The 24,761-nt window shown below is 40.7% G+C and overlaps 1 protein-coding gene across 2 annotated transcripts in view; it reads right to left on the bottom strand.

Annotated features, from left to right (window-relative positions):
* LOC139746626 (uncharacterized) overlaps positions 1 to 17,051 on the bottom strand; it is a 20,362-nt gene extending 3,311 nt beyond the window's left edge. The window contains exons 1-8 of one of the 2 annotated variants that reach the window (XM_071658044.1): positions 16,877 to 17,051; positions 15,315 to 15,399; positions 14,539 to 14,763; positions 12,275 to 12,374; positions 7,014 to 7,166; positions 3,963 to 4,379; positions 3,370 to 3,545; positions 547 to 663 (exon numbers count right to left, since the gene is read on the bottom strand). In XM_071658044.1, the coding sequence (XP_071514145.1) occupies positions 547 to 663; positions 3,370 to 3,545; positions 3,963 to 4,379; positions 7,014 to 7,166; positions 12,275 to 12,374; positions 14,539 to 14,747 (1,172 nt within the window). In that variant the 5' untranslated portion in view covers positions 14,748 to 14,763; positions 15,315 to 15,399; positions 16,877 to 17,051. The remainder of the gene's footprint in view (positions 1 to 546; positions 664 to 3,369; positions 3,546 to 3,962; positions 4,380 to 7,013; positions 7,167 to 12,274; positions 12,375 to 14,538; positions 14,764 to 15,314; positions 15,400 to 16,876) is intronic. The other variant, XM_071658043.1, reaches the window with a different exon arrangement.
* Between the last annotated feature and the right edge of the window lie 7,710 nt (positions 17,052 to 24,761).

The raw sequence follows: 24,761 nt of genomic DNA, 5'->3' as shown, positions 1-24,761 counted from the left end.
CAGATTTAAGAAGTTGAATGACAGTAGAGAATGTTGCACGAGAGACGTGGTGGCCTCCACGAGTGGGTGTATAAACCCCTCACTCCCTACCTCCCTCCGTCTTCTCCCTACCTCCCTCCTCCCTCCATCTTCTCCCTACCTCCCTCCTCCCTCTATCTTCTCCCTACCTCCCTCCTCCCTCCATCTTCTCCCTACCTCCCTCCGTCTTCTCCCTACCTCCCTCCTCCCTCCGTCTTCTCCCTACCTCCCTCCTCCCTCCGTCCTCTCCCTACCTCCCTCCTCCCTCCATGTTTTTCCTACCTCCCTCCTCCCTCCGTCTTCTCCCTACCTCCCTCCTCCCTCCGTCTTCTCCCTACCTCCCTCCTCCCTCCGTCCTCTCCCTACCTCCCTCCTCCCTCCATGTTTTTCCTACCTCCCTCCTCCCTCCGTCTTCTCCCTACCTCCCTCCTCCCTCCGTCTTCTCCCTACCTACCTCCTCCCTCCGTCTTCTCCATGCCTCCCTCCTCCCTCCGTCTTACTGTAGTAACTGAGTAATGACACACTTACTGGCCATCCCACTCCAGGTTATCCATGACGGCTTCTCCTCCAAGCCCGGCTCTTCCTTGATAGTCTCCTCCTCTCACAAACTCGCCTGGCAGACCCCTCTCACTCATGCCGTCAAACCTGTAAAAGAAGGAAAGGAGCAAGAAGCCAAGTGAGGATGGATTTTTTTTTTTTTTTCTGTTTGACCACCTCTTCTTAGGCTCTGTTATCTGTTCTGAATGCTACCTCGCTTACGCAGGAAATGGCGAGCATAAGTGAGGATTTAAGAAAAATATAAATACTTAAAATTCCCAAACACATAATTGTAACACGTTTATATAATACACTGATTTCATTTTATTTTTTTCATTTACAGAAACAAAAACTTCAAAAATAATCTTATAATGTATCATGTTGGTATTGTTTGATGCTGTACATAATATTACTTACAATAACTTACAACATATTAGAAAAAAAAGGCCGCTAGTTTAATGGGATTTAAAGGCGCTAAATGGTACGGCTATTTATATTACGTGAACCTAATTGAGTTTATAAATTACTTATAAATGATTATACTACAGGTGCTTTAAGTGTACTTATATCTATATGGGATTTTTTTTTTCTTTCAAATTCGTATTTAATCCACTGAACACGACGATACGACCCTTAAGTATAACGACCTGACCTCATGACCTAACCTTCAAATGTCAGGTCAAAGGTCAGGCCTTCAGACCCAAGGGTCGTATCGTGATGGGTAAAATGGCTCAAGGTCCAACGATAAAGAAATTCACACAGGAACAGAGCAATGGATCACACACGCACATACTAGTGTGGTATGAGTCGAAAAACATACAGATAGATGGCATACTTAACTGAGGATATAATGCATAGCATTAGCATATAATGCTACACGTACGTAGCCTTGAGACAAAGCATAGTTCAAGTCTGTTCGTAAGCGTATCTGTGTAGCGCAGCCTCCCACTAACGTGGGTGTCGAACAATATGTCCACATTCCTGTTCGAGAAAGAGTACTTCCCTGTTCGAGAAAGAGTACTTCCCTGTTCGAGAAAGAATACTTCCCTGTTCAAGAAAGAGTACTTCCTTTCTCGCTTTGACAAATGACCTGTTTAACTGTCTACTTTCTCGATCCTACAGCTTCCTTCTCACCCGAAGGCCCTGTCCAATAGTTTGTTTATTTCAGTTTAAAGCTGTGAACTTTCAATGTCTATTGTATATCTGTGTGACAGCTTAGTACCGTCAGTGAATTTTGACATTTTACAACGCAGCCCACCATCAATGTCATTAATACATACATACATCGAAGAGACGAAGCTAGGACGCGTCCTAGCTTCGTCTCTTCGATGTACATCAATTGACTGTTATATTTCTCTCTTGTCTCTCCCCTGATGATGTGATTATTACACGAAAGTGCACTTGGGAACTTATCGTGTTTCATTTTCCCCGTGGACTCATAGGAATATATATATATATATATATATATATATATATATATATATATATATATATATATATATATATATATATATATATATATATATATATATATATATATATATATATATATATATATATATATATATATATATACGTGTATTGTTAATCTCATCCTAACTAGAGTTCATTACGTATGTTCAACGTGTATTGTTTAATATGTTGTGGAAGTCGTCCTCTTCCAGCAACGGAAGCGGATCCAGGATACTAAGACTGTCTTTTGTCTTCACTGATACATTGTGATGCACCGATCTATGTAATGACCGTATAAGCACTGATGACAAGTCTGCATAATTCATCTATGAATGAAGACCAAACCTCCATTACATACAAATAAGACTAAAATCATCTATATGTCTTCGTCATGGCTTCCCTGTCTTGAGCCCAGTCACCATTTTCTATAATTAAAGAACTAATCGAGTGGTTAAAGAACTACCTTGTTGCTCCTGGCCTTTATATGTATATATATATATATATATATATATATATATATATATATATATATATATATATATATATATATATATATATAGCGATATTAAAGCACTATCAAGCATAGCTGCCTTCTTCCATTCTCGTCGCCACCCCGCCACACACGAAATAACATGCTCCCCCCTCCTCCGCCACCTCCTCCAGCGCGGCAGCGCCAGGAGCAGACATAAAAAAAAGGCCACATTCGTTCACACTCAGAGTCTCTAGCTGTCATGTGCAATGCACCGACACCACAGCGGCCTTTCCACATCCAGGCCAGGGGACTGACCACATCCTGAAACAGCACTATTTCCCCCCAACACTTGCCAGGGATTCGTATACCTTGTGCGAGTACCTGCCACAGTCTCTCGACCGACTTGAAAACTATGTTATACCACATAATGTGAGTGACGTACCCGGTACCACATAATGTGAGTCACATACCCGATACCACATAATGTGAGTCACGTACCCGGTACCACATAATGTGAGTCACGTAACCGATACCACATAATGTGAGTCACATACCCGATACCACATAATGTGAGTCACGTACCCGGTACCACATAATGTGAGTCACGTACCCGATACCACATAATGTGAGTCACGTACCCGATACCACATAATGTGAGTCACGTACCCGATACCACATAATGTGAGTCACGTACCCGATACCACATAATGTGAGTCACGTACCCGATATCACATAATGTGAGTCACGTACCCGATACCACATAATGTGAGTCACGTACCCGATATCACATAATGTGAGTCACGTACCTGGTACCACATAATGTGAGTCACGTACCCGATACCACATAATGTGAGTCACGTACCCGATACCACATAATGTGAGTCACGTACCTGGTACCGCGGTACGTGGGGCCAAGGCTTCCGAGACACAACGCCATGAACTGCTGCGCCCTCCTCATGGTTCCCTCCAGCGTGATGTACAGGCGACCCAGGCGTCTCTCCCCAGCCTTGATGTCCAAGAACGCCAGAGGCTGGTCCTTACGCACACACGACATCAGGACGTTCAACTGGGGGAGGGAGGAGGAAAGCAGAGGGAAGAGGATGCGGTTGTGAGAGAGAGAGAGAGAGAGAGAGAGAGAGAGAGAGAGAGAGAGAGAGAGAGAGAGAGAGAGCCGACAATGAAAGAAATCACAAACATTTTCTTTTCCGGATTTACACAAGTGGCTCTCGCGAGCGGTATACATACTGCGTGTTTACTTACGCCTTACTTGATAAAACTTATATAAAGAATCGATTACAAAACTGAATGAACGTGAGCCACTTAAAAGGGGAAAGAGTATGCCTCGTTCCAAAGTCCGGACCCAGGCGGACACACAATTTACTACCGTGTACGTCTAAATGCCAAGAAAATGTTCAAAGCTGCGTATGACATGAACCTATGAAGCTCGGGGACACCCCCACCCGCCTTGGGCCATGACCCTTACCTTAATGGCAACACTGTAGGCGGTGGACGTGGGCCGCAGACTGAAGATGTGGATCCCCTTCTCCTCCACGGTGACGGGAGCCAAGCCGCCACTGTCGCTCAGAGCCAAAATGTTCGGCCTGGACGTCAAGGTCCTCTCGATGTAGATGCTGGCCACGTCCCCGCCAGCTCCTCCTTGGCCGGCGCTCAGAGTGGCCACCCTCTGGTTCACGGCCTTGGAGGCCTCGAAGACGGAGGTGATGGAGGCGAGGTCTTGGGCAGCGTGGGCCAGGCGGTTCACCCTGCCAGTCTCTTGGAGGAGATGAGCCGCTTCCTGTACGTCCGACACGTCTTGGAGGGTTCGACTCAGGGATCTTCCGAGGCACACCACTGTATCTTTGTTACTCTGCTCGGCCATCACACGGGCTCGCTCCTTCACCTGTGGCGTGGGTAAGTCGACAGTGACACTGTCTCAATGTCAAAAAGAAAAAGAAAAAAAATAGTAAATAGCCAAGTCAATAGATAAATAAAGATTAGGTGAATTACTTACATCCCAATCCAACAACCACCTCCTCCTCCTCCTCCTCCTCCTCCTCCTCCCTCCCTCCCTCCCTTGACCATGACTGAGTGCGACTCCCACCTTGCGCCTGTGCTTGCTCGTCTGTCCAAAGCTTCTCCCCCCGCTGATAACAGACACAAACACAGTCCCATGTGCATGACAAGAATTAATCTGATCCTTCCGATGGTTGTCCGCAGTCCCTGGCCTCTACAGTATCAAACCCTTCCATTCTTCCACAATTTTCACATTCCAAAACGTCTTTTCTAATCTCGACGCTTTTTTTTCTCTCCTGGTTATAGACATGACATACGTCATACAAGATCTACAGTTGATGTTCTCTACTACCGGGATCACATCTGCTCTCTCTCTCTCTCTCTCTCTCTCTCTCTCTCTCTCTCTCTCTCTCTCTCATGTTTCACCTCAGCCTCCCTCCACAGAGCCACCTCGTCCTGTACACGCACTCTCTGTAAGAACCGCGCGAACGATATCAACCTCGGTATCTTCAACAGCCCCAACCACCACCCAGTTATCGCTTTACGCTGTATCGATCGTTACCGAGAAAATCCGATGTATCCTCAACTTACGCAAATGCGCTATTCGTTAATCAATCGTTATACTTCAAAAACGAAATACTGTATTGTGCAAAGTTATCGACTTATGGGAGAATATATGTATATTCTATTTCATTTATTTATTTGCTTTGTCGCCGTCTCCCGCGTTAGCGAGGTAGCGCAAGGAAACAGACGTGTCGTAGAAGGCGACTGAAGGGGACGGGAGCGGGAGGCCAGAAACCCTCCTCTCCTTGTATTTTAACTTTCTAAAAGGATATATATATATATATACATATATATATATATATATATATATATATATATATATATATATATATATATATATATATATATATATATATGGGTATGTTTGAAGGAATAGTGGTTCCAACAATGTTGTATGGTTGCGAGGCGTGGGCTATGGATAGAGTTGTGCGCAGGAGGATGGATGTGCTGGAAATGAGATGTTTGAGGACAATGTGTGGTGTGAGGTGGTTTGATCGAGTGAGTAACGTAAGGGTAAGAGAGATGTGTGGAAATAAAATGAGCGTGGTTGAGAGAGCAGAAGAGGGTGTTTTGAAGTGGTTTGGGCACATGGAGAGAATGAGTGAGGAAAGATTGACCAAGAGGATATATGTGTCGGAGGTGGAGGGAACGAGGAGAAGAGGGAGACCAAACTGGAGGTGGAAAGATGGAGTGAAGAAGATTTTGTGTGATCGGGGCCTGAACATGCAGGAGGGTGAAAGGAGGGCAAGGAATAGAGTAAATTGGAGCGATGTGGTATACCGGGGTTGACGTGCTGTCAGTGGATTGAATCAAGGCATGTGAAGCGTCTGGGGTAAACCATGGAAAGCTGTGTAGGTATGTATATTTGCGTGTGTGGACGTATGTATATACATGTGTATGGGGGGGTTTGGGCCATTTTCGTCTGTTTCCTTGCGCTACCTCGTAAACGCGGGAGACAGCGACAAAGTATAGTAAAAATATAATAATATATATATATATATATATATATATATATATATATATATATATATATATATATACATATATATGTATATATACATTATATATATATATATATATATATATATATATATATATATATATATATATATATATATATATATATATATATATCTGCCACCCTATCTTAGGTCATAAGTGCATCTTAAAAAATCGTGCAACGTACGGTATATACTTATTGTATAACAATAAACACATCATATGATGCTCGCTAGGCAGCCTGCCCAGCGAGCATCGCATGACCCGTGGTGCTAGGAGGTGTTGATCGGTTCCGAACCTAACGTAAGGCATTGCTGACTCCCTTATACGTCCCTCCTTATACGAGTATTTTGATACTCGTCTACTCTGATCTCCAAAAGCTCTAAGAGAAATGATGATGCTAATTGTATCATCTCAAAGCTCCTGAAAGGTTTGAAAAGGGAGAGGATGTCTGTCAGATCTCCTGGATCACTTATACTTAACAGTGACCCACCTGGGTCACTTAACACTATCACTTTACCCACCTGCGTCCCTGAAGTCATTCTGAACACCACCTATAATATGTCAACCCCCTTCCCCACCTATACTATATCACCCTCCTTACCCACCTATAATACATCACCCCCCTTCCCTACCTATAATACATCACCCCCCTTCCCCAACTATAATATATCACCCCCCTTCCCCACCTATAACACATTACCTCCCCCCTTCCCTACCTATAATATATCACCCCCTTCCCTACCTATAATACATCACCCCCCTTCCCCAACTATAACACATCAAACCCCCTTCCCCACCTATAATACATCACCCCCTTAACTCCTTAAACTATACTTTAACACCTACCTACATCAAACCACCACTCCCCCCCACCCCCAACCCAATTAGAACATATCCCACCTGAGGAGGATGGAAGCAGAGCAAGCAAGCACCCTACCACCACCTACCCACCTACCTGTTCTACCACCTCTTGGATGCGGCAGATGGTGTGCGTGGGGCGAGGGTGGGCCTCGTACAAGCACTCCCCACACAGGGCCGCTTCGCACGAGTTACACCAGAAGGCCAGACGGATCTCGTGTTCGGCACAGAGGTTCCCATTGTTTTCCATCTACAACAAAAGAAAAAGAAACCATCAACAGATCATACGGTACAACGGTACAACAGGTGGAGCAGCTCCACACATACTCTCTCTCTCTCTCTCTCTCTCTCTCTCTCTCTCTCTCTCTCTCTCTCTCTCTCTCTCTCTCTCTCTCTCTCTGTATAGATTATAGGTGTTCAAGGCGTTCATTCATGGTCGTCATGCACATCATCAACCTCTTCAGAGACCATCAGGTCTTCTTAATTACCTACTGGCTCTCACCCCACTTACTCGGAGTGCACACTCCCAACTCTTTGGTGTGGTGTTATGACTGACGGACCCCAACCCCATTAATGTAGGAGGGTAGCGAGGCTGGTGCACAGTGGAAGGCAGCAGTGAGAATAGAACGAAGCAGTAGAGAATGCTCAAGAGATGGGGGTGCGTGGGGCCTCCTCGTGAGTGTAGAACTCCCTCCCCGCGAGGTAATGATAGGGTGTCACAGGCCCCGAGCCATTAAGTACAGTAATCAAATTTCCTTCTTGGCCTGATTAAGTTGTAGTAAATGCAGCAGTCTTAATCATCTTCAGTCAATGATATTCATTTAGATAGAGTAACATACAATAGGTGGAATTTCACCAACGAATCTCAGATTATGTTAAAAACTATTTGTGATCATTTCCTTCCTTTTTCTCTGGATGTATTGACTGCCAGAGTCATTCAGGCTGTCAACTTCAAGTAATTACCGCAAAAAATTATGAGCACCTTCTTCGGGTGTTCACAAGCTTCTCACTGTCCATTCGCTTCTTCTTTGTGAAAATGCCCCTCATATATATATATATATATATATATATATATATATATATATATATATATATATATATATATATATATATATATATATACATATAATTTTATTTCCTTTTTATTTTGCTTTGTCACTGTCTCCCGCGTTTGCGAGGTAGCGCAAGGAAACAGACGAAAGAAATGGCCCAACCCACCCCCATACACAATGTATACACACACGTCCACACACGCAAATATACATACCTATACATATCAATGTACACATATATATACATACACAGACACATACATATATACCCATGCACACAATTCACACTGTCTGCCCCCATTCACTCCCAACGCCACCTCGCCACACATGGAATACCTTCCCCCGCCCCCCTCATGTGTGCGAGGTAGCACTAGGAAAAGACAACAAAGGCCCCATTCGTTCACATTCAGTCTCTAGCTGCCACGCAATAATGCCCGAAACCACAGCTCCCTTTCCACATCCAGGCCCCACACAACTTTTCATGGTTTACCCCAGACGCTTCACATGCCCTGATTCAATCCACTGACAGCACGTCAACCCCGGTATACCACATCGATCCAATTCTCTCTATTCCTTGCCCTCCTTTCACCCTCCTGCATGTTCAGGCCCCGATCACACAAAATCTTTTTCACTCCATCTTTCCACCTCCAATTTGGTCACCCACTTATCCTCGTTCCCTCCACCTCCGACACATATATCCTCTTGGTCAATCTTTCCTCACTCATTCTCTCCATGTGCCCTCCACCTCCGACACATATATCCTCTTGGTCAATCTTACCTCACTCATTCTCTCCATGTTCCAAAACCATTTCAAAACACCCTCTTCTGCTCTCTCAACCACGCTCTTTTTATTTCCACACATCTCTCTTACCCTTACATTACTTACTCGATCAAACCACCTCACACAACACATTGTCCTCAAACATCTCATTTCCAGCACATCCACCCTCCTCCGCACAACTCTATCCATAGCCCACGCCTCGCAATCATACAACATTGTTGGAACCACTATTCCTTCAAACATAGCCATTTTTGCTTTCCTAGATAATGTTCTCGACTTCCACACATTCTTCAAGGCTCCAAGGATTTTCGCCCCCTCCCCCACCCTATGATATATATATATATATATATATATATATATATATATATATATATATATATATATATATATATATATATATATATTTCTTTCATACTATTCGCCATTTCCCGCCTCAGCGAGGTAGCGTTAAGAACAGAGGACTGGGCCTCTGAGGGAATATCCTCACCCGGCCCCCTTCTCTGTTCCTTCCTTTGGAAAAAAAAAAATGTATAATGTACATCAGACTTCAATATTTCATTTAATGATTTATGATTGCTGTTATAAATAGCTATTTAATCCAGAACTTGAATACATCAGTTACCCTAAGGATAAACTCCGTTTTCTATTATAACTGGTGACTTTTAAACTAACCTACACTGACATAAACTCTAAAGACAATCTTAGGACTCACAAGTTTTACCCAGTCATTAGGACAATCATATGAACCAGACATGTCACGAAGGAATATAAAGCACACTATTAAAAAAAGTCATCTATAAACACCACTGAGAAGATACTGGAGATAATTAGAAGCATAGTAAACACCAAAGCCTCTGGGACAGACCATATGTTTAATGAACTCATGAAAAACATTCCCGGAAAATATGTTATGTGTAGTGTAGATTGGTCAAAGGAGTGCTAACTGTGCCACTACATAATTCTAATGTGCCAAACTCTCTGTGTAAATGAACAAAAGGGCATCATATGATCTAAAGAACAACTGAGGAAGAACACAACTGAGTTGCCTTGATAAGCTATTTATCTCTGTGTTAAAGCTTGGTTTGGTTGCTATATAGAGAGCACTGGTGTTCCTGGTGCAGGACAAGCTGAGTTCTGATAAGGCTGTATCACTGGCAACCATATTCCTCTTCCGTAACATATAACTGTACCTTGCGTTTAAAGGGTACAAAAAAAATCATAAAGTAATTGATATTTGATGAGAAAGATTTTGTTTTCCTTATATGTTGGATAAGTTTTGGTCGTTTTCATATGCGTTTTTCCTCTAAAATATCTACAGACAGATCACTTACAGTTATTTTGACAAACACATTTTAATACTGAATTTTTGTTGATTCAAAGATCAATTAATTACCGAATATGACTAATGTTGGTTGCTCTGACACGACCAATTCCAATTTTTCATTTCTCATTCACTTTCTGATCAATGTCGAATTCATCCCAAATTACGTGTAAGGTGTCAGTTATTCAACCTATTATCATATCAAAGGTTTTAGCCAACCAAAGTATCTCTTATCAAGGCCACAACTTCAGGAAATTAAAAAATTAAAAAATAAATTGTTGACAAAAATGTTTCAGAAGAGGTGTTATTTCCATGTCATATTAGAGCAAAAATGAAATCTTGAAATAACTTACTCTAAGTACAGTCTGCATGCAGCGCTATATAAAAAAGGGATTAAAAACGTTTATATTCGTAAATGAACTCAATACCAAGACGTATTTTGATCCTGCACTCATGAGTCTGTTTAGAATTTTATTCAAATATATTATCTACGTTGCACAGCCTGTATAATGACAAGTCAATGATTTTCATATCAACATAGTTTATCATTTCCAATTTATCATATCTGCGTACTAATACAACCTGAAACACAAATTCCACAATAATTCATTATTCATATAATTTCTCAACTGCCTAACTCAGAAATAAGCGTACATCATATGTAATAAACTTTTAGAAACTTGAATGCCTTATATTTCATCTGTTATAACTATGTATTTCAAAAGAATTATCTTGAACACCTTGAAAAGGAATTCAAGCATTTCCTTTCCGATTGGTGGTTGTAACTTGGTAACAATAAACACTAACCCGCCATGTGAATTAAACTCTTTTTAAGTCTAGATGGGAGTAAAAGCTCAGCCAGTGAACATCTAGTCCAGCCGAGGAACAAAGAATTTTGTTATCATAAACATCCGGATGTGAGTAATACTACTACTACACAAGGCAAGCAATACTAAACATTACTGGACATGAGGACAGTAAGTGCACTTCAAGTATCTGGGAATAAATAATGTATCCTGTAAGTCCCTATTTTGTGAATTTGTGCCATAAACTCAATTATCAATGACTGGACAACTATGTCAAGTAGTGCTCGTGTTTGTATACCACAGAGCAAGCACAGCCAGCCATCTTGAAAGATGGGATGGGATATCTTTTGCTTGCCAGTGAACCCCATCCAATGGAATAGCTATCCGCTAGCTTTATTTACCCTTTAGTGTAACTGCACTCCGTCCTATCTCATTATGACACTTGACTCCGTTACCTGAATCGTAAAATCGCATCAAAAATGTAACAGTGGACTTTAAAAGATTTGTTTACCTACCGTACGTCTGGCAGGGTAGCGCAAGCACTGGAGACGTGAGCCTCATATATTAATCATTTTCTTCTAATAAACATAGGATGGGAAAATTCTCCTGTTTCAGTAACATAGCATTAGATCACACACCTTACTGTAGCCGAAAAAAAAAATATCGCACATCTATTTGTCACTATGTCATTCAAACTGGATACGACGAACGAGAAGTAAGTTACAGAGAATGCACGAGACGCACTATACTGACCTCCGGCAGCAACTGAAGCGAATTTCGTTATGCTAAGCACTGCCAACTGAAGGTAATTGACAAAAAATATATAGAGAGAGAGAGAGACAAACTTCATTAAACATTTTAAAGAAAATTATCGTGTAATCTGATTTTTTGAAGATTTGCTAATGCCATAACATTTAATGTGATTTATCATATCTTTAGATATACTTAATTTCACTTTCTCGAACTGGAACTGAATCAGTAATCCCATGGAAGTGTCAACAATAATTTCATATATTCAGACCGAATATAACGTTGTTTCTAAAGATAAACTTTCGTAAATGTGGTTGTGGTTGTATTTCGAAAAAAAAAAAAAAATAAGTAGCGAAACACCTCGTCTCTGCCGTAAGTTACAGTGACCTTTGCACCGTTACGATGCTATTTATGTGGATAATTATATACGACTCAATAATACTTCATAGAACAAGAAGAAAGTTAGAATTCTGGGGATATTTCGTTTGGCTTTCAGTTAAAATTTCGCCGTTACACCATGTGTTGCCAGCTCTGTACACGATGTACATGGCCGAGCGAGTGTGTGTGTTCTCTCTCTCTCTCTCTCTCTCTCTCTCTCTCTCTCTCTCTCTCTCTCTCTCTCTCTCTCTCTCTCTCTCTCTCTCTTACCTCAGGGGTGAGTGTGGGGAACACCTTGCATGCAGCGGCCAGACACTGGATATTGAAGTTGATGGGGAACGAATCTGGATCAGTGTTTTCGTATTTGCATCTGTGACGAAGACGTAAAATGTAGGGGTGAGAAACTTCACGTCAACTTGGTCAAGTAATCTTTTCATAAAGTAAGATTAAATATACATTATATTGGTCAGTCAGCGGTACAATCTTGTAAATAAATTCATCATGAATATCAGCAATGTCCTAAGTATAATGATATTTAACTTAAGTAAGTGTACATTGAATAAATCATTTACATTTATTATCTTATAGTCCTCGAAATTAATCATGTAAACTCTTAAAATAATCATTCAGCTACTAGTCTCTTGCAGGATCTTAACTTATTGTCGTTCAATCATATATATATATATATATATATATATATATATATATATATATATATATATATATATATATATATATATATATATATATATATATATATATATCATATTATTCGTCATTTCCCGCGTTAGCGAGGTAGCGTTAAGAACAGAGGACTGGACCTTTGAGGGAATATCCCCACTTTGCCCCCTTCTCTGCTCCTTTTGGAAAATTAAAAACGAGGAGGAGGAATTTCCAGTCACCTGCTTCCTCCCCTTTTAGTCGCCTTCTACAACACGCAGGGAATACGTAGGAAGTATTTTCTCCCCTATATCTAGAAATATATATATATATATATATATATATATATATATATATATATATATATATATATATTAATAATTAATTGGTTGGTTGGTAAGGTTATTTAATGTATGTATGACTCATGGTGAGGTGCCTGAGGATTGGCGGAATGCTTGCATAGTGCCATTGTGCAAGGGCAAAGGGGATAAGAGTGAGTGCTCAAATTACAGAGGTATAAGTTTGTTGAGTATTCCTGGTAAATTGTATGGGAGGGTATTGATTGAGAGGGTGAAGGCATGTACAGAGCATCAGATTGGGGAAGAGCAGTGTGGTTTCAGAAGTGGTAGAGGATGTGTGGATCAGGTGTTTGCTTTGAAGAATGTATGTGAGAAATACTTAGAAAAGCAAATGGATTTGTATGTAGCATTTATGGATCTGGAGAAGGCATATGATAGAGTTGATAGAGATGCTCTGAGGAAGGTATTAAGAATATATGGTGTGGGAGGCAAGTTGTTAGAAGCGGTGAAAAGTTTTTATCGAGGATGTAAGGCATGTGTACGTGTAGGAAGAGAGGAAAGTGATTGGTTCTCAGTGAATGTAGGTTTGCGGCAGGGGTGTGTGATGTCTCCATGGTTGTTTAATTTGTTTATGGATGGGGTTGTTAGGGAGGTGAATGCAAGAGTTTTGGAAAGAGGGGCAAGTATGAAGTCTGTTGGGGATGAGAGAGCTTGGAAAGTGAGTCAGTTGTTGTTCGCTGATGATATATATATATATATATATATATATATATATATATATATATATATATATATATATATATATATATATATATTATCCCTGGGGATAGGGGAGAAAGAATACTTCCCACGTATTCCCTGAGTGTCATAGAAGGCGACTAAAAGGGGAGGGAGCGGGTGGCTGGAAATCCTCCCCTCTCTTTTTTTTTTTTTTTCCAAAAGAAGGAACAGAGAAGGGGGCCAGGTGAGGATATTCCCTCTAAGGCTCAGTCCTCTGTTCTTAACGCTACCTCGCTAATGCGGGAAATGGCGAATAGTGTAATATATATATATATATATATATATATATATATATATATATATATATATATATATATATATATATATATATATTTCTTTCTTTCTTTCATACTATTCGCCATTTCCCGCATTAGCGAGGTAGCGTTGAGAACAGAGGACTGGGCCCTTGAGGGAATATCCTCACCTGGGCCCCTTCTCTGTTCCCTCTTTTGGAAAATTAAAAAAAAAAAAAAAAAAAAGTGAGAGGGGAGGATTTCCAGCCCCCCGCTCCCTCCCCTTTTAGTCGCCTTCTACGACACGCAGTGAATACGTGGGAAGTATTCTTTCTCCCCTATCCCCAGGGATAATATATATATATATATATATATATATATATATATATATATATATATTGAAAAAAAAAAATATATATATATATATATATATATATATATATATATATATATTTTTCAATATATATATATATATATATATATATATATATATATATATATATATATATATATATATATATATATATATATATATTACTCGGTGAATTGCGATCGACCTTACCTACAAGACGGGCATATGATGTCGCTAGCCCGTGTGGCGAGGTCCTTGATACACAACCTGCAGAAGGTATGGCCGCAGCGAGATAAGATCAGCGGGCGTCGAAACCCGGCATCGAAAGCCACCATACATATACCGCAGCAGAGGGCGGCGTCGCTCCCGGCCCTCTGGTTAACCGGGGGAAGGGCGACGGCAGGATCAGGAGCCGCCATGACCTCTACACCAACACTGTCAAGATAAACTCCAAGGTCACTGTGGAGAAGAAACATGCACGGCATCGCAGAGATATAAAGTTACGGGAACCTTACGATTCCTTGACACTATGGCAAATCCCGTGGAAAAAAAGAATATATATATATATATATATATATATATATATATATATATATATATATATATATATATATATATATTATCCCTGAGGATACTTCCCACGTATTCCCTACGTGTCGTAGAAGGCGACTAAAAGGGGAGGGAGCGGGGGGCTGGAAATCCTCCCCTCTCAATTTTTTTTTTAATTTTCCAAAAGAAGGAACAGAGAAGGGGGGCCAGGTGAGGATATTCCCTCAATGGCCCAGTCCCCTGTTCTTAACGCTACCTCGCTAGCGCGGGAAATGGCGAAGTTTGAAAAAAAAAAAAAAAAAATATATATATATATATATATATATATATATATATATATATATATATATATATATATATATATATATATATATATGCTGTTGGGTTCAGTTGTTAATCTGAAATCTGCACCATACGATGCTATTTTAAACACCCACCTCCTTGTATATGAAAGCTGCCAGTGGACGCCAGCCACAACCTCGCCAGCCACAAGTTCAGTAAGACTCCTTATCGGCTGATAAGCTGACAGAAACAGACTCGTTAAGTGTACACGATATTGGCAAACATATTGGATGACAAGTAATCTCACTCACGAGTAATCTAAAACTTGTTTGCTTCTTAAATATCATAATTTTATGGACTTTCTTTTTATCAAATATTTCATTTTTTTTTTTTTCTTCTGTATATACGTTAGAAGCTCAGTTAATCGGGATGTCTTATCTCATTCTTATCAGATATTACTAATGTTACGTATCAGTTCCAGACCTGTTAGCGTATTAGTGGCACAAATATATATATATATATATATATATATATATATATATATATATATATATATCTTTTTCTTTCATACTATTCGCCATTTCCCGCGTTAGCGAGGCAGCGTTAAGAACATAGGACTGGGCCTTTGCGGGAATATCCTCACCTGGCCCCCTTCTCTGTTCCTTCTTTTGAAAATTTAAAAATTACGAGAGTGGAGGATTTCCAGCCACCCCCCCCCCCCCACTATTCCTTCAAACATACCCATTTTTGCTTTCCGAGATAATGTTCTCGACTTCCAAACATCTTCAAGGCTCTCAGAATTTTCGCCCCCTCCCCCACCATATGATTCACTTCCGCTTCCATGGTTCCATCCGCTGCCAGATCCACTCCCAGATATCTAAAACACTTTAATTCATCCAGTTTTTCTCCATTCAAACTTACCTCCCAATTGACTCGACCCTCAAACCTACTGCACCTAATAACCTTACTCTTATTCACATTTACTCTCAGCTTTCTTATTTCACACACTTTACCAAAAATCAGTCAAATATATATATATTTGAATCAGCATCGTAAACGTAAAATCAATTTTTCTCTTATCTCTCATCTCTGGGTTCAGTCTATCGGCGAGCATAAGAAATAAAAAGCATTTAGAACAGCCAAGTGGGACTGTATGACACGTTCTCAGCATAAGGCCCGAACGGCTTAGCCAACAGTCCTCCATGTCATCATCAGTGTCGGCCAATGGCCATGAGCCTTGATGACGTCAACCTCGTCCGGCTCTGCCATTGATCGCCAGACTGATGACGTCATTACTTCATCCCTTCAAATTCAATCGTCCAAAGGTATATAGAAGTAATTTACTCATGGCACAGTTTCTATGCCATCTTTTGGTTATTTGTTTATGAACTTTAAGTGTGTGTGTGTGTGTGTGTGTGTGTGTGTGTGTGTGATGTCTCTGGTTTCAGTGAAATTTGTCCATTTCAGAGACAAGTTCACGCGTAGTGAACGGGTGTTGTACAAGTCAAACAATAATGCAATGACGCAACCTATTTTCTTTTCCTTTTAAGCCACAACAAAACACTTCGAAATCTTTCACTCGGTCAATTTTTGTCAACTGATCGATCATTAACTGCCACCCAGCAAAAATATATGATCACCCTCAAAAAAAGAAAAAGAGTTTGCCTTTTCGCTCTAGCCAAGTATGGAACTTATATACGTTGAGAGTCAGACTCACCAGACTTTGTCTAGTTGATCCTAAATGGAAGCCAGCCTCAGCAGCACACAGGACTACGCTATTTTAATCTTCACTGAGGAGGGATAATGTTGTAGTTAGTGTAATAGAAGAGGCGATGCGCGCACAGTGGCGATCCTACACAAAGCAACGTCACGAGACGCCACAAGACAAAAGACTATCTGGTAACTCTGTTGGTGTGTGCTTATAACTTGTCCGTACCTCTGCTCTGTGGCATTATACCTCCTGTATCTGCGTTCCTCTCGAAAAATGCCTTGTAGTATGCTCATCACTATGTCTGTCTATAGCATTCCCTTGCGATGCGCTATACTCTAAGATTATCCTCCTCTTGTGCTGGTGGTGTGATAAGCACGGTGGAATGTGTGTGTGGCAGAGGTTTCGAACACTGCTTGATAGCCTCGCTTGTATCCACATTGCCTGTGTGTGTGTGACTATCTCCCCGCCTACTGGGAAATACTTCACTGATAAATGCTATCAGTAGATACGCACGCTGCAATAAGTTAAAGATTATGACTTGATTCTGTTGTTCTAAAAGAAAAAAAAATTTCTCCCGTTTCACATTGAAACCTCTTCCCCTCCTCAAAACTTTTTCCGTTTATACTTTCGCGTAGAATTTCCACGGCAGTCTACTATTCTCCGTATTGCACGATGTTCCTTTGTCCCACACCTCTGATGGCTGTTGTGCCGAAGGGATCGGTGGGTGGGGAGTAGTCTTTGCTTTAATAATCCCTCCCTCTCTCTACCTGATGACCGCGTCATGGGCCATCATGTCTCTTATCATCTGTCTGTCCCATGTATTCCTCCAACACCTTTGACCTCTTTCTTTTTTTCCTATTAAACTTCCAGTTATACCCCTGACGCACACTGGACCGTGCTGGTAAAGCTGGTAATGGACAATGGACCGTGCTGATAACGCTGGTAGCGCTCGCTGATTACGCATACTGGACCGTGCTGGTAATGCTGGTAACGCACACTGGACCGTGCTGGTAACGCAGGTAACGCACACTGGACCGTGCTGGTAACGCTGGTAATGCAGGTAACGCACACTGGACCGTGCTGGTAACGCAGGTAACGCACACTGGACCGTGCTGGTAATGCTGGTAACGCACACTGGACCGTGCTGGTAACGCAGGTAACGCACACTGGACCGTGCTGGTAACGCAGGTAACGCACACTGGACCGTGCTGGTAACGCAGGTAACGCACACTGGACCGTGCTGGTAACGAACTGTACACAAGGCCGTGCGTGCGGCACCGTGACGTCACCATCCTGCCATCGCCTGACCTTGGACTCTTTTCTCTGCTACACTTCCGGTAGAAAGCTGTGGTCAAGATGGTACTCTACATTGGAACCCTCACCCGGACGCCTCTCTCTCTCTCTCTCTCTCTCTCTCTCTCTCTCTCTCTCTCTCTCTCTCTCTCTCTCTCTCTCTCTCTCTCCAACGTGCACATGTGCCCATGAACAATCATTTGTTTATGCATGCAAAGGGTTTATCTCTATTTTGAAACCTGGTAACATTTTCTTTAAAGAAGCATTGATATATATATATATATATATATATATATATATATATATATATATATATATATATATATATATATGATTATTATCATTATGCATAGTATCTGTTTCCCGCGTCAGCGAGGTAGCGCCAGGAAACAGACGAAGAAATGGCCCATCCACTCATATACCTACATATATACATAAACGCCCACACACATATATATACGTACACATACATATCAACATATACATACACATACGCAGACATGACATACGTTTACAGATTCACACTTGCCTTCATCCATTTTTGTCGCCACCTCACCCCACAGTGAAAAAGCATCGCTATCCCCTACTTCGACGAGGTAGCGCCAAGAATACAGACAAAAAAGGTCACATCTTATGATGTTTTTGCCTCTCACTATTCCATATTAGTCAAAACTTGTAACTTGTTCTGCTGAAATATTGACAAAATTCTTACAAAATAGGGTTGAATTGGACTTGGAAATCAAAATGTCTGTATTTTGGGTTTCGGTCGTTGCTCTGAAGGCATTAGGATCTCATAACTGAAGGGATTAAGCTGACATAACACCAGAGATCAAATACCACACTGAGAGCTCAATTTATCGTGTTCAGAGGCAGTGATATTCAAAGGCGACAGACGTCGCTCTCGTACCTTAAGTCTGTAAGTTGTCATATACACAATGCCAGAAGGTATCGTACTCGGAAAGTTGTTATCGTACTCACGGAGCGCTGGCGTTGTGTGGTTAAGAGTCGTGTTAATGTTTACGTTTGAATCGTGTTCAGAGGGTTCGTATCCTACTCTGAGAACTCGGGAATCGTACATGCGTTAGTGTAGCAATCGAGGCGTTCTGTACATAATTGCCTAACTGTAATTGCATATTCGCATAGTGTGGGAAGAGTTTTAACACTAGTGTGTGTGTGTGTGTGTGTGTGTGTAAAAGATGAATAAGTACATATAGAAAGAGATTTTTCATTACAGATAACCATATAGAATTCAGTGATTATTAAGAAATAGCATCGTGATAAAATATAACATTATTTGTTTATACTAATAGTTAGCTGCATCTTATGTGGAATTATGATGACAGCTGAGGGAAAATAATATGTCAACAACGTTTAGGTAAATTGCCCTCTGCGTGGGCTATGTTGGTTAAGTCGTTCGCCCGTAGCGTCTCTCGCTCACGAGCGGTAGCTCGGCTTTATGGCCAAATCTCATTGTGTGGACGTAACTGTCTTCTCTCTCCCTCCCTTTCTCTCCTTTGAGTCAAAATTACTGACTGCTTGAAGCTTCACCTGTTGTCATCCATGCGGCTTCCTACTGGTCATTCAGTGGTTCCTGGGTCTCATTTACAGTCGTTATCCGTGTTTAAGACCCATGTACCCAACGATGCAGTTCCAGAATAGTGAAAACTCTGCTGTACTTCAAATCCAAGATTTTCTCATGCCCTCCCATGACCTTACATATATAGATAATATATATATATATATATATATATATATATATATATATATATATATATATATATATATATATATATGCCATGTATTTACTATGTAGACACATACACACGCCAACCTCGATGGGAGGATGAACTGGTTTGGGTGATGGCCGAGTGTTGCAACCGTGCTAATTCATGGTCACACAGTGCACCACTATGTGTGCATTTTACTGTCCATTGCATTAATGTTCTTATACTGTCCTTGTGCTTGTTATGGCTAAAATTTTCATATGGCAAGACAACAATACTTCTATCATGAAAGGCAATAATATTTGCATTTCAGCTTCCATTACCAGCTGTTACGTTCATCTTTAAGTGTTTATGCTTTCTCCTTATGCAAATTAGAGCGATCCAAGACTCCCTAATGAGATATTGGTCGAGAAAAATAAGAACTTGATAAGGATGATAATTTGGTAAAATTGAAAATGCGCGATCATGATGGATTAACATGAGGTATACAGAAGAGCAAGGGTTAGTAATTTCAACCACTGTACACTATGATAAACATTTATACGTCACGTATCGTGTGAACTCATTTGCCAAGACCACGTAGGTAGTGAAAGCGTGTATGTATGGTTCGAGAATTATTTTGAACATATGGTGGAAACGAATTTTTCTATGGGTGGTATGTATGCTTTCACGTGGACGGCCGTAAATGCTAAACAGCCATGGTATTCGATAGGCCCGAAGCCGAGGGAACCAACCTAAGTCTGTCCCGTAAATTTCCGTGATAAAAGCATTTCCATTTTCATGACTGTTCTTATGTGAAAGATTTCTTAACATATTTGAATACGGATACTATTACTCATGCCATCTTTGGAACAGTAATATAGGCCTGTATTATGATACTTTAAAAACTAGTAAATTCATTTATCAACTTTGTGTAGTCATGTTCAAAAGTAGCGTCATACACTGTGATTGTGTACAACCTCTTCATGAGTAACTACATGGTCTTCAGTATATGAAGTTAATTAGAAAAAAATGTGTAATAAATAATAGGATTTTGCTTTAAACGTTAAGCGATCAAATGTGACTAACAGCAAGATGTATTCTAAGACCCTTTTTCTGTATTCTCTCAATATACAGGATGATTAGAAGCTCTGATTAAGAACACGCCACCCCACCAACCTCTAAATGCGGTCTGGCACCAGCCTGTACGCCGGGTTGAGCGGGTCCAAGAGAGGAATTTCCATCTACCCTGCCCCAGTAGCTACGACGGACCTCCGTCCCTCCAGCAGTAGTATAAAACCCTTCCTCTACCGGAAGAGCCAGAGGGCATCACAAAGTGACCACGTCATATAAGCAAACAATGTTGCCATAAGAGCATTAGCGTACCAGGGGAGTTGTGACACCACTAAGGCGCCGTGGGACGAGATGTCGTCGACCAGCCAGCGACCGCCTCCGACGACTGACGGCACCGTGTTGGTAAGGGTGGATGAGACGCTCTGTGTTTGCTCAGTCAGCGTACATGGACGTCAAAGTCTGCCCGTAACGAACCCCCATTGAAACGATGCGTTGCTCCCGTCTTGCCAACTGTTATATATATAAATATATATATATATATATATATATATATATATATATATATATATATATATATATATATATATTGTTTTATCTTTTTATTATACTTTGTCGCTGTCTCCCGCGTTAGTGAGGCAGCGCAAGGAAACAGACGAAAGAATGGACCAACCCACCCACATACACATGTATATACATACACGTCCACACACAGCACATATACATATCTATACATCTCAACGCATACATATATATATACACACACAGACATATACATATATACACATGTACATAATTCATGCTGTCTGCCCTTATTCATTCCGTTGCCACCCCGCCACACATGAAATGAAAATCCCCTCCCCCCGCATGAGCGCGAAGTAGCGCTAGGAAAAGACAAAGGCCACATTCGTTCACACTCAGTCTCTAGCTGTCATGTATAATGCACTGAAACCACAACTCCCTTTCCACATCCAGGCCCCACAAAACTTTCCATAGTTTACCCCAGACGCTTCACATGCCCTGGTTCAATCCATTGACAGCACGTCGACCACGGTATACCACATCGTTCCAATTCACTCTATTCCTTGCACGCTTTTCACCCTCCTGCATGTTCAGGCCCCGATCACTCAAAATCTTTTTCACTCCATCTTAACGTAAGTCTCTGTGACATGCTGAATTCAGTTACACGATTATATGGATGACATGTACAGGGAGGAGCTGTTATTCTGATCATATTATACACCCAGGAGACTCTACCTTCTGCCAAGCTTCCCTCTCTCATTTCTCTCCCAACACATTTCAGCCACTTCCTCCCTCTCACACGCTTGTCACCAGGCTCAATCTATAACTTACATTAATCGCAATAGGTCTATGAAGAACTTAATTCTTAAGAAGAGTGTATATGATATGACACGTATGACTGGTTATAATGTAATGATAGCTACATTAATGTACGTTAGACGTGTTTCGTATACTGTATGTTGGACGTGTATTACGTATAGTATATGTTGGTTGTATGTTTCGTATAGTGTATTTTTTAAAGCCTATAACGTATCGTGTATGTTAGGTGTGTATTACATGTATGCTAGACTTATGCTACGTATGTTATTACGTTAGATGTACGTTGCGTCTTTTGTAAGTTAGACGCATAGTACGTATACCGTATGTTAGACTCGTATTTCAACTTCTAGCTGATTGATCTTTATAGTCGTTGATGGCTATCAAGTCCAGCAACACACACACACAGACACACACACACACGGTCATCATCAGTGCCATGGTGGGGGGCCAGAGGCAACGAAAGTCCAGTACCATCTCGCGCGCGGTTGTGCTGGACCCAACTGGCTGGCTGGCTGGCCAACACCGTGAATCAAGCTCCAGTTCATCCGTATTTTGTACATTCCTGCGTCTATATTATATCTGATTATCCAGGACTTTTTTTTTTTTGGAGGGAGGCGTTTTTTTTTTTTAGGGAGGCTTTTTTTTTTTTTTTTTTTTGAGGGAGGCGTTTTTTTTTTTTCTTTTTTTTCTCTTTTTTTTGAGGGAGGCGTTTTTCTTTTTTTTTTAGGAGGCGTTTTTTTTTGGAGGGAGGCTTTTTTTTTTTTTTATAGGGCTTTTTGGCGCTTTCATCTATTTCCTTGTGATTGATTGTCGACTTATTCGTAAAGGGGTCTAGCTTTTTTTTGCTTTTGCCTTTTATTTAGCTCATGTTTTGGTATTAGATTGAATCAATTTCATGCTGTTTTGCTATTTGGAGATGTTTTATAATTATATATATATATGTTCGGAGTTTCCACGGGGACTTTTTAAGGTGCTTTTGCACATTTTGTACTTTTTCGTAGTGATCTTATGATACAACTGTGTTAGGTTTTGTTTGCTTTTATTTATGCAAGTTGTTTGCAGCACTTTTCCGGGTTTTTGTGTTTTATTTGCTTCGTCAGATGGCATCTAGTTATTCAGTATGTGTTGTATGATTCCATAGTATGTTGGTTATTTCCTTTTCAAAGGCTTTTATATGTAATTTGATCACATACATTCTTTGGTCAGGTCACATAGGTCAACGGACCTATTTCCCTTCAACATTGATGAATATGCATTCTTTATGTACATATATATTTCTTTTTTCTAACTTCCTAAGGAATCCTTTTGTATCGTAATGGGAAATTTTGAGATTACTCCTGCCATTGCATTCATGTCCCAGGTATAGTCATTGTAGTCAATACAGTGATGGTTTGTTACGTTGTTATACAGTTAGGGGTCGTTATATTGCTATGCTGTTATAGTCGTCACATTGCTATATAGTGATGGTCGTTACAGTCATCATCGTTACACTGTTACACATCATTGTTGTTGTTACAGTTAATGTGGTTGTCGTGTTTGCTAGTTTGCTGACTATTTCACTCGCGTGTCTTGTATGTATTTGTCCTCTCCAGTTTTTCCCTGTGATCCCCTGAGCAAGAACTCGTTTCCCTTGGCTGGGGGTTGATGATTTTCGCTTCTTTTAAGAGTTTGTGGAGGTTTAACTGGGGTTGGGGTTGGGGATGGGGTTGGTTGGGGTGGGGTTGAGATGGGGTGGTTGGTTGGGGGGGCTTACTGACTCTTTCAGGCAGGGAGGGAGGGAAAGAGTCGAGCTCATGATGTATGGGTGCCCAGCAAAATAGGGCATCGCCTTGCCATCGATTATATACGTCAGAGATTATTAGCCATGGTTAGAATTCCGTACTCAGAAAATATAGCCCATTCTCTTACAAAAATTATCCACCAACTTATCTAACAACAACGCAAAAGAAAATGATAATTGCTCGATAATGTCTATTTTTTTTTTTTTTTATTATTTTTTAAACGGGAGGATGGATCATCCCTCCCTCCCACCAACCCTTAAGTATTTTGCGACCCTGGGTTTACCAATTAGGTCTTCCATAATAGGGAATGTGTTCGTAATTGGATTTCTTTTTTTCCTACGAGTTTAATTGGAATGATCTATCTTCTCTGAGAGATTTGTATTTAAAAGATAATTGTTATTTTTTTTTTCATTCAGTAAGGATATCCATTTTGTTCAAATGCCATTTGTAATGTTTTTTTTTCTATTTTTGCTTTGTTTTTTTTTTGCCTTTTTTGCCTTATACATGCCATCCCTGGAGAAGCTTTCGTTGCGCTGAAATGCTTTTGAGGTGTTGATCATGCCCCTCTTCCTTGAGGGAGATTAGTTTAATTGACGTCATAATTGAACCCCCATTTATCGCTCCAGACAAGATCCTTTGTCTCTCTCTTTCTATGGCACAGCAGGTGAGAATGTTGACCAATGGCCGGCGTGTATGGCACCG

Source organism: Panulirus ornatus, chromosome 65 (assembly GCF_036320965.1).
Source record: "Panulirus ornatus isolate Po-2019 chromosome 65, ASM3632096v1, whole genome shotgun sequence".
In the NCBI taxonomy this organism is placed as follows: Eukaryota; Metazoa; Arthropoda; class Malacostraca; order Decapoda; family Palinuridae; genus Panulirus; species Panulirus ornatus.
The sequence above is the reverse complement of the archived record's forward strand: the minus strand, read 5'-3'. Positions and strand labels throughout refer to the sequence as shown.